This window comes from Chelonoidis abingdonii, chromosome 2 (genome assembly GCF_003597395.2).
Source record: "Chelonoidis abingdonii isolate Lonesome George chromosome 2, CheloAbing_2.0, whole genome shotgun sequence".
Lineage (NCBI taxonomy): Eukaryota > Metazoa > Chordata > Testudines > Testudinidae > Chelonoidis > Chelonoidis abingdonii.
Window position 1 is genome coordinate 52,031,662 of NC_133770.1, and position 13,973 is coordinate 52,045,634.

The 13,973-nt window shown below is 42.3% G+C and overlaps 2 protein-coding genes across 2 annotated transcripts in view; one reads left to right on the forward strand and one right to left on the reverse strand.

Moving 5' to 3' along the window:
* SLC25A13 (solute carrier family 25 member 13) overlaps window positions 1-11,674 on the reverse strand; it is a 147,252-nt gene extending 135,578 nt beyond the window's left edge. Inside the window, exon 1 of the mRNA XM_032766149.2 lies at window positions 11,618-11,674. Coding sequence (XP_032622040.1) covers window positions 11,618-11,629 — 12 coding nt within the window. The 5' untranslated portion in view covers window positions 11,630-11,674. The remainder of the gene's footprint in view (window positions 1-11,617) is intronic.
* Window positions 11,675-12,523: 849 nt separating this feature from the next.
* LOC116816722 (large ribosomal subunit protein eL42-like) lies at window positions 12,524-12,933 on the forward strand. The gene is given in 2 exon segments (XM_075061945.1): window positions 12,524-12,680; window positions 12,683-12,933. Coding segments are annotated over 2 exon segments (318 nt in total). The 5' UTR covers window positions 12,524-12,556; the 3' UTR covers window positions 12,877-12,933.
* The last annotated feature ends 1,040 nt before the right edge of the window (window positions 12,934-13,973 follow it).

The window sequence follows — 13,973 nt, forward strand, 5'->3', positions numbered from 1 at the left end:
ATATAATAGGTGCTAGATAGGTCTTCAACAAAATTGGACATGACTGAGGTAAACAAAACTGCAGGTTCTAATAGCAGGTTTCCAAAGAGTTGTACAGAAAGTGAGGCTACACACTAGTGTGGTCTTATGGAGACTGTCAAAATGAAAATAAGCGAATTACAAAGTAACTGAAATGGCTTTTAAGTAACTTATCCATGCCCCTCAGTATCCCCTGCTAATATCTATAGGCTTACATCTTCCTATTTTTAAAAAAATGTACTTTTGTCTTCTCATTGCTGTGTAAAAATACTAGGGGGGCAGGGGGAGAAGGAAAATGGACTTATAGCAGTAGGGATATATTACCAACCACCTGACCAGGATGGTGATAGTGATTGTGAAATGCTCAGAGAGAGACTATTAAAATGAAAAACTCAATAATAATGGGGGACTTCAACCATCCCCATATTGGCTGGGCACATGTCACCTCAGGACAGGACGCAGAGATAAAGTTTTTTGACATCTTAAATGACTGCTTCCTGGAGCAGCTAGTCCTGGAACACACAAGCAGAGAGGCAATTCTTGCTTTAGTCCTAAGTGGCGCACAGGATCTGGTCCAAGAGGTGAATACAGCTGGACCTCTTATTAATAGTGACCATAATATAATTAAATTTAACATCCCTGTGGCGCGGAAAACACCACAGCAGCCCAACACGGTAGCATTTAATTTCAGAAATGAGAACTACACAAAAATGAGGAAGTTAGTTAAACAGAAATTAAAAGGCATAGCACCAAAAGTGAAATCCCTTTAAGCTGCATGGAAACTTTTTAAGAACACCATAATAGAGGCTCAACTTAAATGTATACCCAAATTAAAAAACAGAGAACCAAAAAAGTGCCACTGTGGCTAAACAATAAAGTAACAGAAGCAAAAAGGTATCCTTTCAAAGTGGAAGTTAAATCCTAGTGAAGAAAATAGAAAGGAGCATGAACTCTGGCAAATAAAGTGTAAAAATATAATTAGGAAGGCCAAAAAGGAATTTGAAGAAAAGCTAGCCAAAGAATCAAAAAGCAATAGCAAAAAAAAAAAAAAAAAAAAATGTGTAAGTACATCAGAAGTAGGAAGCCTGCTAAACAACCAGTGGGGCCACTGGATGATCAAGACGCTAAAGGAGCACTCCAGGATGATAAGGTCATTGTGGAGAATCTAAATGAATTCTTTGCATCAGTCTTCGTGGCTGAGGATGTGAGGGAGATTCCCAAACCTGAGCCATTCTTTTTAGGACAGATCTGAGAAACTGTCCCAGATTGAGGTGTCATTAGAGGAGGTTTTGGAACAAACTGATAAACTACCATCTGGTCCCGGTGACTTATTACTGTTTATTCACCCAAGAGTTCTGAAGGAACTCCAATGTGAAATTGCAGAACTACTAACTGTAGTCTGTAACCTATCATTTAAATCAAGTTTCTGTACCAAATGACTGGAGGATAGCTAATGGGACACTAATTTTTTAAAAGGGCTCCAGAGGTGATCCTGGCAATTACAGGCTAGTAAGCCTTACTTCAGTACCAGGCAAACTGATTGAAACTATAGCAGAAAAACAAAATTGTCAGACATATAGAGGAACATAATTCGTTGGGGAAGAGTCAACATGGTTTTTGTAAAGGGAAATTGTGCCTCACTAATCTGCTAGAATTCTCTGAGGGAATCAACAAGCATGTCGAAAAGGAAGATCAAGTGGATATAGTGTACTTAGATTTTCTGAAAGCCTTTGACAAGATCCCTTACCAAAGGCTCTTAAGCAAAGTAAGCAGTCATGGGATAAGAATAGGGTGAGCAGACATCCTGTTTTTAAAGGGACAGTCCTGTATTTAAGCCTTCTTCCAAGTGTCCTGACTTTTTGTTAAACATGGGCAAATTGTCCCATATTTTCTATGATCACAACACAGAGCCGGCAGCGGGGGACGGCAGGCGGCAATGCTCCCCCCCCCCCCTCACTCGCTCTAGCGCGCGTCCATGCCAGAGTCTCCGTTGCTGCCTCCTTCAGCAGCAGCAGGATTGGTGGCGGTAGCAGCGTCAGAGATGGGCAGCGAGAACATGCTCAGGAGTAGCCCTGGCTCCCATCGTTCCTGCTGCTGCTCCTGCCCCGCTGTCCAAGGATCACCTCCGCCGCAGTCAACTCCCGCCTTACAAGGGTGAGTGGTCGGGGTAGGGCGTGTCCCCACTCCTCCTCCATGGACCTGCTGTTTCCCCAGTCCAGCACCTGGGGTAGCCCATAGGAATGGGGGGCCCTGCTCAGCCCTGGCAGGAGGATCCCTGCTCCCCTGGGTGGAGGGGCTCTCTTGGCCCTCTGGCTAGGGTAGCAGGCTGCAAGCAGCGTTTCACCTCGCTTTCGACCCCCCCACACACGGGACCCCTACTGAGGCACGAAGGAACATGATGGGGGGAGTGGCAACGCCAGCCCTGCACTGGAGGGAAGGCCAGGGAGAGTGGCTCAGACAGCCCTGCGTGCAGGTATGCAGGGGGTGGGGGGGAGAATACAGACCACCAGCCAATGGTGGGCATGTGGCGGGGGGGTTGGATCACCAGCCCTGCACGTGGGTGGCGGGGGAGCTCAGAGGACCAGCCCCAGGTGCTAAGAAGAGGGGAGGCTCAGATCAGCTCTGCAGCCAGGCAGGAAGGGAGCTGTGGCGGGAATCGCAGGCAGGCAGCACTGGCGGGGTTCGGGGGACTAACCCTGCAAACGGGCACGAGGCAAGCGGTTCAGACAGGATGGGGGGGGGTCACAAGTGGGGTGTTTTGTGCCAGCACAGGGTGCCATTGGGGAAGAGGACCTCAAGCTGGCCCCGCATAGGTGGGAGGGCTTAGGTTGGCTCAAGCGTGTGGAGTGGCAAGGGTGGTCTCCGGCACCCCCATGCATGGAGAGGCTGGGGAACCTCAGGGAGGGTTTAGGCTGGCCCTGAACAGCGGAAGTGGGGGTCGAATGGTGTTTTGGGCCAGCCCATGGGTGCTCTGTTTTCCCTTTGGGAAAATATGGTCACCCTAGATAAGAGCGAAGGTCCTCTCGTGGATCAGTAACTGGTTAAAAGATAGGAAACAAAGGGTAGGAATAAATGGTCAGTTTTCAGAACGGAGAAATGTAAATAGTGGTGTCCCCCAGGGGTCTGTACTGGGACCAGTCCTATTCAACGCACTCATAAATGATCTGGGAGAAAGAGTTAATACTGAGGTGGCAAAATTTGCAGATGATACAAAACTACTCAAGATAGTTAAGTCTCAGGTAGACTGAGAAGAGCTACAGAAGGATCTCACAAAACTGGGTGACTGGGCAACAAAATGACATTAAAATCAATGTTGATAAATGCAAAGTAATGCACATTGGAAAAAAAAATCCCAGCTATACATATAAAATGATGTAGTCTAAATTAGCCGTTTAGAAAGAGATCTTGGAGTTATAGCAGATAATTCTCTGAAAACTTCCACTCAATGTGCAGCGGCAGTCAAAAAAGCAAGCAGAATATTGGGAACCATTAAGAAAGGGATAGATAATAAGACAGAAAATATAATATTGCCTCTATATAAATCTATGGCATACCTACACCTTGAATACTGTGTGCAGATGTAGTTGTTCCATCTCAAAAAAAAGAACTGGAAAAGATTCAGACAAGGGCAACAAAAATGATTAGGGGCATGGAACGGTTTCTGTCTGAGGAGAGATTAAAAAGACAGACTTTTCAGTTTGGAAAAAGGATGACTAAGGGGGGATATGAGAGAGATCTATAAAAACAAGACTAGTGCGGAGAAAGTAAATAAAACAAGAACTGGGATCACCAAATGAAATTAATAGTTACCAGGTTTAAAGAACAAACAAAAGTAAGTATTTCTACACACAACACACAGTCAACCTGTGGAGCTCCTTGGCCTTCACAACATCCTCTGGCAAAACTATAACAGAGTTCAACAAAGAACTAGATAAATTCATGGAGGATAGGTCCATCAGTGGTTTTTAGCCAGGATGGCCAAGGATGATGTCCCTAACCTCTGTTTGCCAGAAGCTGGGAATGAGAGACAGGGAATGGATCACTTGATGATTACCTGTTCTGTTCATACACTCTGGGGCACCTGGCATTGGCCACAGTCGGAAGACAGGACACTGGGCTAGATGGACCTTTGGTGTGAGCCAGTATGGCCATTCTTATAACTTATGGCATGTCTATACTACAATCTTAAGTCGGCATAGGTTAGGTCGATTTACAGCCACCGCAACATTTACAGCGGTGGCTTATGTCCACACTACTCTCCTTCTGTCGGTGGTGCCTTTTGTCAATCTAACTGTGTAGTGTAGACCAGGACTTAGACATTAATCCTGTAATGAGTTCCATGCAAGAGGATCCACTGCTGAATAGTGCCTTAGAAAGTGTTTCATGTGAGTAGCCCATGGCTTCAGTGGGACTACTCTTGTGAGTAAGCATTATACCCAGCTGTACGAGTTCACAGGATTAGGCCCCAAACTTACTACATAAAGAAAAATCACTTGACACGAAGTGCTGTCAAATTCACAGAGTGGAAAATATGAAATTATGGGGAAAAATTGGGTTTATTTTTCAACCTATTTCAGTTAGTCATCTCTGATGTTAGTTCTAACAATGATAAAGTAAGAAATTGTCAAAATTGTGACTTAAATTGACAGTATCCCTTTATCAGATACTTAATGGTCTCATGAAAAGTCAGGATGCAAATAACTGAAAAGTAGCAAGAAGCAAACTTTTTCTTTAGTCTATATTATATTTTTAAAGAGATACAGAGAGCAGTTACAGGCATAGGTCCTGATCCAACAAGTGACTGCACACAATCACACTGCTGCATCTGTGCAAAACCCCACTGATTTCAGTGGGGCTCAATGCAACCACAGTAGCATTCTCACTTACAGTCACTTGAAGGATCAGGGCCTCAGGTCCCAAACCTGCATGGAACCCCGCTGAATCCACCCAGCAGGTACTACCTGCAGGATTAGGAGCCTTGTTTTTACATCTGTTGTGCAGAAAATACTCAAATTTGAATTAAATGATGCCAAAATGAATTTGAGGAACTCAGCTCCTGGAAGGTCTTTGAATATATTAATCTGTGAAAAATAAGGGAAATGCAGAGCTTAGCTTTCATATTTTAATTTCATATTTAGAGTTTGTTTGTTTGTTTTTTAATGGCAGGTATTGTTATATCAGCTTCAATAGCAAGCAGTCTGAAAATACAGTAAAAATAAAACTAGGTTAAAAAAGACATATCAGAAGTCTACACCAGATTTGTTTCTTTTTTGTTACAATATATTAATGTAACTTTGATAAGACTCTCAAAGACTGTTAACTTTTGTGACTTTAAATAAAGTTAACAGCGTAAGATATTTGTTATCTCATTACATCTGAGGTCAGTTATCAATTAATTCTGACAGGCCCCAAATCTGCAAAGATTTATTCATGTGCATAACTTTAGTGCGAGGATGCATGTGCTTAACCACTTCACAGAATAAGTTAGTTTAGTGAAACATCTGTTTGAGCTACATCACTTTTGTTATCATGCTAAACAACAAACATCAAGTAAACATACACACAAACTGTATGCACATTTAGCACAATGCATACACAAGAGCAGAGTATTATAGAAGGCGAGATAACTAACGTAATAGTTAAGGCTCTTTTTCCTGCAACAACAAACAGGACAGGTCTCAATGCAGATGCAGTAATCTACCAACATGCTATCAATTATAAGGTTGAAACCTAAATCGCATGTTTTTCCATTTTAAATCCCAATTTTTAGATGCTTTCTGAAACATTCACTTTTGCATTGAAATTATTCAGACTTGGACTCTGCTCAAGTGTGATTTGTACAAAAAACATTCAAACACAGTTTAGCTGTTTTGGAGTGCAAAATAAGAAAAATACACCTTTCCCATTATAGATAAAATCTTTCAACCTTATGAGGAACAGCAGCAGTGCCAAAATGACAGGTTCATAGAAAGTTAAAATGTGGCATGGAAACAGCCCTCATTGAGAAATGCCTTAGAACTTCCTAATTAAACTGGTTTTAATTTGACAGGGTCGTGTGTCCTTCAAAATAAAAAGAAGTCACTTTATTAATAGCACTGCGCATGTTCACTTTGTAGCAACGTTTGGAGCGAAGGAAGGCTGAACTCACTGAACACAGGTGACTAATTAAACTGTGCTTTAAAAAAAAAAAAAGGAAGGCGTGTGATGGGGAGTTCTCTGGCTAAATTGTTCCACATTATGCAATTTTTTTCTCCAGGAAATTCCACCCAAAAAGAAAATACTAAGGTTACACAATACTCAGAAGGTAAGAAATAAAGTATAATACCGTATATGCCCTGTGCATGAACTACAATAAAGACTTTACATAACCATCTCATTCTCTGAAGATTGTGCTATGTAACTACACCTCTATCCCGCTATAATGCGGTTGTGGGGAGCCAAAAATCCCTACCGAGTTATAGCTGAAACTCTGTTATATCGGGGTAGGAGTGGCAGGGCTCCGGTGGTGATTTAAAGAGCTCCAGGCTCCAGCTGCTGCAGGGAGCCCCAGGTCCTTTAAATCACCAGTGGAGTCCCAATGCCACAGCCCCGGGGTAGCGGCGGCGGGGATCCAGCAGTGATTTAAAGAGCTCCAGGCTCCAGCCGCTACAGGGAGCCCAGGCCCTTTAAATCGCCAGCAAGCCCCGCTGCCGCAGCCCCAGGGTAGTAGCAGCGGGGCTCCAGCAGGATTTAAAGGGCCCAGGGCTCCCCGCAGCAGCGAGAGCCACGGACCCTTTAAAGCACCGCCAGAGCTCCACTGCTATCACGCTATACACGAACCGGTGTTGTATCAGGTCACATTATAGCAGAGTAGAAGTGTATTATGCTACTTTAGCTACAAACTTTAGGGTACTATATATTCCAGCAAATGTTCACTATTACCTTATTCTTTTTTACATCTCTAGTGCAAAAACATGTTTGTATGTTGTTTTTTAATTAAAACACTTTCATGGACTCAGATTACATACAGTAATTTACAATAAAGAATGTTAAAATGTGTAAAAATTGTGTCACACTATGTAATATAAACTATATAGTAGTACACATTTAAGGTTACACATGCAACCTCATACTTTGTCATTTCTTAATATCTGAGTGTTTAACTATGCAGCCTTAGCAGTCTTTCAACGTGTTTTATTTTTGGATGGACTGAGTTTTTAAAGGCTCTCTTACAATGTCAGCATTTGAGACCTAGCAAATGAGGAACAATTAAGTTAGATTCCAAGGGATTCATAAGTCTGAGGGGCTACAATAAAAAAAGAATTCAAGAAAAGCAGTCATGCAGGTCACTGGCAAAGAAAAGGACTTTGTAGAAAAAGTTGTTCAACTCACCGGTCCATTGTTTGGCTGAAGTTAAAAAGACAAACATTACTAAGATGCATCAGGGAGGAATCAGAACACAAACCAAGGCCTGATCCTACAAACACATGACTTTAGTCTCAAGGAGTGTACGTGATAAAGTTGCTCATGCATGTGCTTGAAGGACTGGAGCGCAGGTGTTACTGTAAATAGTACAGAGTATTGCTTAGAGATATGCCACTGACTTTGACAGAACCGGGAATCCATCCTATTTGTTTAACTCTGGCAACTTCAACCTACGAAGCTGAAAACTTCAAAGTCTCACAATGCAGCTTAAATATTAAACTAGAGCTGGCAAGTGATTAAAAAAAATTAATCGTGATTAATCATGCTGTTAAACAGTAATAGAATACTATTTATTTAAATATCTTTGGATGTTTTCTACATTTTCATATATATTCATTTCAATTACAATACAGAATACAAAGTATATAGCGATCACTATTTTTTATTACAAATATTTGTACTGTATAAAGATAAAAGAAATAGTATTTTCATTTCATGTAATACAAGTACTGTAATTTTATCATGAAAGTTGAACTTACAAATGTAGAATTCTGTACAAAAAAACCAATGCATTCAAAAATAAAATAAAGTAAAACTTTAGAGCCTACAAGTTCACTCAGTCCTATTTCAGCCAATCGCTCAGACAAACAAGTTTGGTTACAATTTGCAGGAGATAATGCTGCCCATTTCTTGCTTGCAATGTCACATGAAAATGAGAACAGCCATTTGCAAGGCACTGTTATAGCCGGCGTCGCAAGATATTTACGTGCCAGATGCACTAAAGATTCATGTACCTTCATGCTTCGACCACCATTCCAGAGGACATGCATCTATGCTGATGATGGATTCTGCTCGATAACGATTTTCATTATCTGCATCAGATGCCACCACAGAAGGTTAATGTTCTATTTTGGTGGTTTGGGTTCTGTACTTTCCGCATCAGAGTGTTGCTCTTTTAAGTCTTCTGAAACCATGCTCCACAACTCGTCCCTCTCAGATTTTGGACAGCACTTCAGATTCTTAAACCTTGGGTCGAGTGCTGTAATTATTTTTAGAAAACTCACATTGGTACCTTCTTTGCGTTTTGTCAAATCTGCTGTGAAAGCGTTCTTAAAACGAACATGTGCTGGGTCATCATCCAAGACTGCTATAACATGAAATACATGGCAGAATGTAGGTAACACAGAACAGGAGACATACAATTCTCCCTCAAGGAGTACAGTCACAAATTTAATTAATGCATTTTTTAATGAGTGTCATCAGCATGGAAGCATGAAGGGTCATACAAATGTTTAGCAGATCTGGCATGTAAATACCTTGCAATGCCAGCTACAAAAGTTCCATGCAAATGCCTGTTCTCACTTTCACGTGACACTGTAAACAAGAAGCAGGCAGCAGTATCTCCAATAAATGTAAATAAACTTGTCTGTCTTAGGGATTGGCTGAACAAGAAGTAGGACTGAGTGGACTTGTAGGCTCTAAAGTTTTACACTGTTTTGTTTTTGAGTGCAGCTATGTAACAAAAAAAATCTACATTTGTAAGTTACGCTTTCATGATAAAGAGATTGCATTACAGTACTTGTATGAGGTGAACTAAAAAGTACTATTTCTTTTGTTTATCATTTTTACAATGCAAATATTTGTAATAAAAAATAATATAAAGTAAGCACTGTACACTTTGTATTCTGTGTTGTAATAGAAATCAATATATTTGAAAATGTAGAAAAAAATCAAAAAATTTTATAAATTTCAATTGGTATTCTTTTAACAGTGTAATTAATCACAATTAATTTTTTAATCAAGATTAAATTTTGAGTTAATCGTGTGAGTTAACTGCAATTAATTGACAGCCCTATATTAAACAAACTCAGCAATTCACAAATTCATAAGAAGTTATTATTTCGCTTGAATCTCTCAGGAGCCACCTAATATTTCAGCCATTAGACTTTTTCAGAGGTTATCTAAAGAATGTAAACCCTGCAGGCAGGCACTATGCCTGTCTACAATACACCATGCACATTTATAGCACCATTTAAATAACAAGAATAAATTAGGTGTCTTTCAACCAAACCTGAAGGTATTTAAAATTGCACTATATACAGCCTCACCTGTTCAATATATTTAAATATACCAGATGTTTAGATTATACTTTTCCAGTGTTTTCTCAAAGGGCTATGGTCACCTACCCCCTATGAAATTAAACTGAAAGCAAAATATATTGCTCAACAATATACGTACTCGGTTTACCTAATATGATTACTTCTATGACAAATTAGGATAGATTTAAGATGTTGTCCTAGACAGAGCGCTATGTAACCAGAAGACCTCTAGATTAAAAATCTTTGCTATGTGATGCAAAGGATACCTAGGTTAATTTTAATCTCAGTGAATAGGAGACTTTGAAAAGTCTTAAATAATACAAAGACTGGGAAGGGTAAACTTGATATAGTGGGGAGAGACAGACACAAAGCTAGATAAAACCAACTAAAAGTCATGAATGATAATTAAAAATTCAGGGAGGATCATTTCAACTCAGAAAGCACATCACATACATTATCTTGCTCATTAAAACAGGTAGAAAGAAGTTGGAGACCAACCAGCCTAACTTTTATGAGAGCTATTGAGTACCACACTGAAGAGAGTGATTTTGTGATTAACTTTATTGAAATACGTTTCTTCAGCAAGTCGTACTTGTACAGGCCAGATCTTCTTTGGTGGGGTGGGGGGGGGGGGAATTTGGGTTTTTTAGCACTGACATTTGTTTATTTTCTTATGTTCTCTCACAGAAGTTTGGCCACTGATTTCAATGCAAGCAGGACCACGCCCCAAATCTTTAGGAAATGTTCTGACTTGATTGCATTGACGCGGAATATCAAGTCAATTATTCCTTCTTACATAGCAACGATAATGAACAAGAGCTGTTTATAGATAAGACAGACTAAGGAGCATCACAACACTGCCCATATATCAATTAATGTGTCTTCACTGGAGGGACACGTATACAAGATATGGCCCAAACCCTGAGGTGAGGGACTGTTAAATAAATAAATAAATAAATAAATAAATAAACAAACAAAACACCTATGAAGAATGGCAATATTCCCATGAATTTTGTTTTTATGTCTAATAAAAACCACATAGCCATTTGCTATGGGTTTTCCAAGCCCAACCTCATACCAGTGAAAGAGAATCAAAGTCAAAGTAAGTAGAAACCACAACTAAATTGACTAGCTGGTGTTCATCATCCAAACAGAGTAAAGTAAAAGAAAAAGCTCAGAGATTATTATGTTAAGGCCTGATGCTACCTACAGTAGCAAGTGTTTGTAGTATTTGTTGTCAAGAGTGGTCCTATTTCCTGAGATTATTCACAGTAGTAGCATTACACCATGTACTGAGAGAGTGTTTGTAAGTTTATACAAGGGTGCTGGAACAATTTTTATAGCATGAGTGCTGATGATGGAAACATGTATTTGGTGTTTGTTGTTATTACTCCAAGCCAGCATCCCTAGTTCTAGCACCACTGCATGTACAATTTAATCATTTTCTATTTGGAGAATCTGATGTATAATTTGTAACAGAGGAAAAGATCTCTTTTAAATATATGTTTGGTTGGGTTTTTTTAACCCTGACACCATGCCTTCAAATTACTCATCCTTGTGCTTAACAGACACCCATTGTGAGGCCACTATCTAAATTTGGATTAGGAAAGGAATCAGGTGACTAATCGATGAAGGCAAAAGCAAAGTCCTTTCAGGCTCCATCAGATCTGAACCCTGTCGGAGTCAGAGATCCCCGACTGCAGAAGTGCTGCAATAGGGAAACACTGCTGCCCTATGTGTATTCCCCAGCCAAAGGTGAATGTGCAGTGCCATAACTGTACGTGGGGTACCGCAAAATCTGACGGGGCGCGCTCCCTCCCCCGGGCTGCTCCCCTCACGCAGGGGCCAGGCACCAGCGCGGCTAAAGCCAAATCCCCCAGGCACGGGGCGCAGGCCCCGCAGAGAGCCCTGGACCCAGCTCGCAACCCGCAGCTCCCTGCCCCTCGAACACCGCCACCGCCGCCCCCACCCAAGGGGGAAGCTGCAGAGGCAGGCGGGGGAGACTCACTCCAGCGAAGTGTCACCACGGGCAAGCCCCATCCGGCAGCCTCCCCCCAGCGAAGGGCGCAGTCCGGCAGCAGCGGCTCCTGACTCACCTTAGCAGCCATGCTTCGTCCCGCGCAGCCGGCCCCTTCCTGTCCCAACGCGGCAGGCACCGCCCCGCCTGCGCACCAGGCCGCCGCCGCCGTCAGCTCATTGGCTGAGGCCGGGCCCCGGGGCCCAGCCGGCGCGCGCGTGATCCGCAGTGCTCCTCGTGCCCGGCTTGAGCAACGGGCGCACGTGACTCCGGGCTGCGCTGTCCAGCGGCAAGAGGCGGCTGGGGAACGGCGCGGGGGGAGGTGATGTGCTTTTGGTTCAGGGACAGCCCGTCATATGCACCTGGGCAGATAGCAGAGTGGGGCTTTGCAGAGGAGAGTGGCAAGCTGCCCGTTGCTGCGTGTGCATGCCCTGCCTGCCCGTGGGTTGTGAAAGAGCTGCATGAACAAGAGTGACTCTGTAAAATGGAGACACAACCACTCCCCTTCTTTTTGCGGCTATCGACTAACTCGGCAGGTACTCTTAAATCTGTAAAATGGGATTCTGGGGACCAATCAGTTGCACACATACAAAATGGGAAATGACTGCCTAGGCATAGGCAGGAGTATTGCGGAAAGGGCTTTGGGGTCATAGTAGAGAAGGACCTAAGTATGTGTCAACAGTAAAACGTTGCAAGAAAAGCAAACATCCTTCTGGAATGTATTAGCAGAAATCTTGTGAGCAAGACACCAGAAGTAATTCTTCTGCTTTACGCTGCGTTGATTAGGCCTCAGCTAGAGTTTGTGTCCAATTCTGGGCACCACATTTCAGAAAAGATGTGGACAAATTGGAGAAAGTCTGGAGAAGAGCAACAAAATGATTAAAGGTCTAGAAAACATGACCTCTGAGGGAAGATTGAAAAAAGTGGGTTTGTTTAGTCTGGAGAAGAGACGACAGAGAGGGGACATGATAACAGTTTGGTTCCTTCTTTCCGTGCAGTCACTGCTGCTGCTGGCAGGATGGTGAACGTCCCCAAAAGCTGCAGGGCTTACTGCAAGAAATGTGGCAAGCACCAGCCCCACAAAGTGACCCAGTACAAGAAGGGCAAGGACTCTCTCTATGCTCAGGGAAAGAGGCAATATGATAAAAGCAGAGTGGTTATGGTGGTCAGACAAAGCCTATCTTCCATAAGAAGGCCAAAACCACAAAGAAGATTGTGCTGAGGCTTGAGTGTGTGGAGCCCAACTGCAGGTCCAAGAGAATGCTGGCCATTAAGAGGTGCAAGCACTTCGAGCTGGGAGGAGACAAGAAGAGAAAGAGCCAGGTGATCCAGTTCTAAACTCCATGTTGTTCATTGTTATGGAATCCATTAAAGTTTGTGGAAAGAAAAAAAAAAGTACATAAAAGGCTAGGACGAGAAGTGGGGGAGGGATAGCTCAGTGGTTTGAGCATTGGCCTGCTAAACCCAGGGTTGTGAGCTCAATCTTTGAGGGGCCATTTAGAGAATTGGGTTTTTTAAAAAATAACTGGGAATTTGGCCTGCTTTGAGCAGGGGGTTGGACTAGATGATCTCTTGTGGTCCCTTCATATCCTGATAGTCTAGTCTATGATTCTATACATTGCAGCAAGGGAAGTTTAGATTGGACATTAGGAAGACCTTCCTAACTGTCAGCGTGATTAAGCACTGGAATAAATTGCTTAGGGAGGTTGTGGAATCCCCATCATTGGGGATTTTTACAAGCAGGTTGGACAAACACCTGTCAGGGATGATCTGGATAATAGTCCTGCCTTGAGTGCAGGGGACTGGATTAGATGACCTCTAGTCATTGGCTCATGGCTGCAAGCTCCTGTGTGCATCTGTACAGCATCTGGCACAGTGGGCCCCAGATCCTATTTGGGGCCACCTGTGGTTAGATAATTATCACAACAGGCCTTTAGGTGCAATACCAAAGCAGTAGTACTACGCATCCAGTTTGCACAGTTGACAATTAAAAAGGATCTTTCCTAAACTTAACTGCCACAGATTCATCAGAAATCTGACGGTCACACTGGGTTCTTTCTGGCAATTAGCATTAATAAAGATTTTGGAGCTAGTGGAAAGTTTCCCTCCTCAGACGTTCAAATTCCTTTTCCTTCTTCCCGCCAACTCACAAATTAATACTACATTATTTTAACAGAACACATTTATTTTCAAATTAAAAATCTCACTAAACTTCAAACGTTTTACCTTCATGCGGACAATTCATTTTTTATTCTAGATTGGGGAAGTGGCTAATTAGGAACCAAACTGACAATCATACATTACTGAAGAGCCAGGGTCAACAGAATGACAGAAAAGGGCCCAAGTCTGGACTTTCTGTCCGCCAACATTTTCATTGCCTTAATTAAAGCAGGATCAGCCCAAAGTGTAATCTAACTAGATGATGCTGTGTCAGA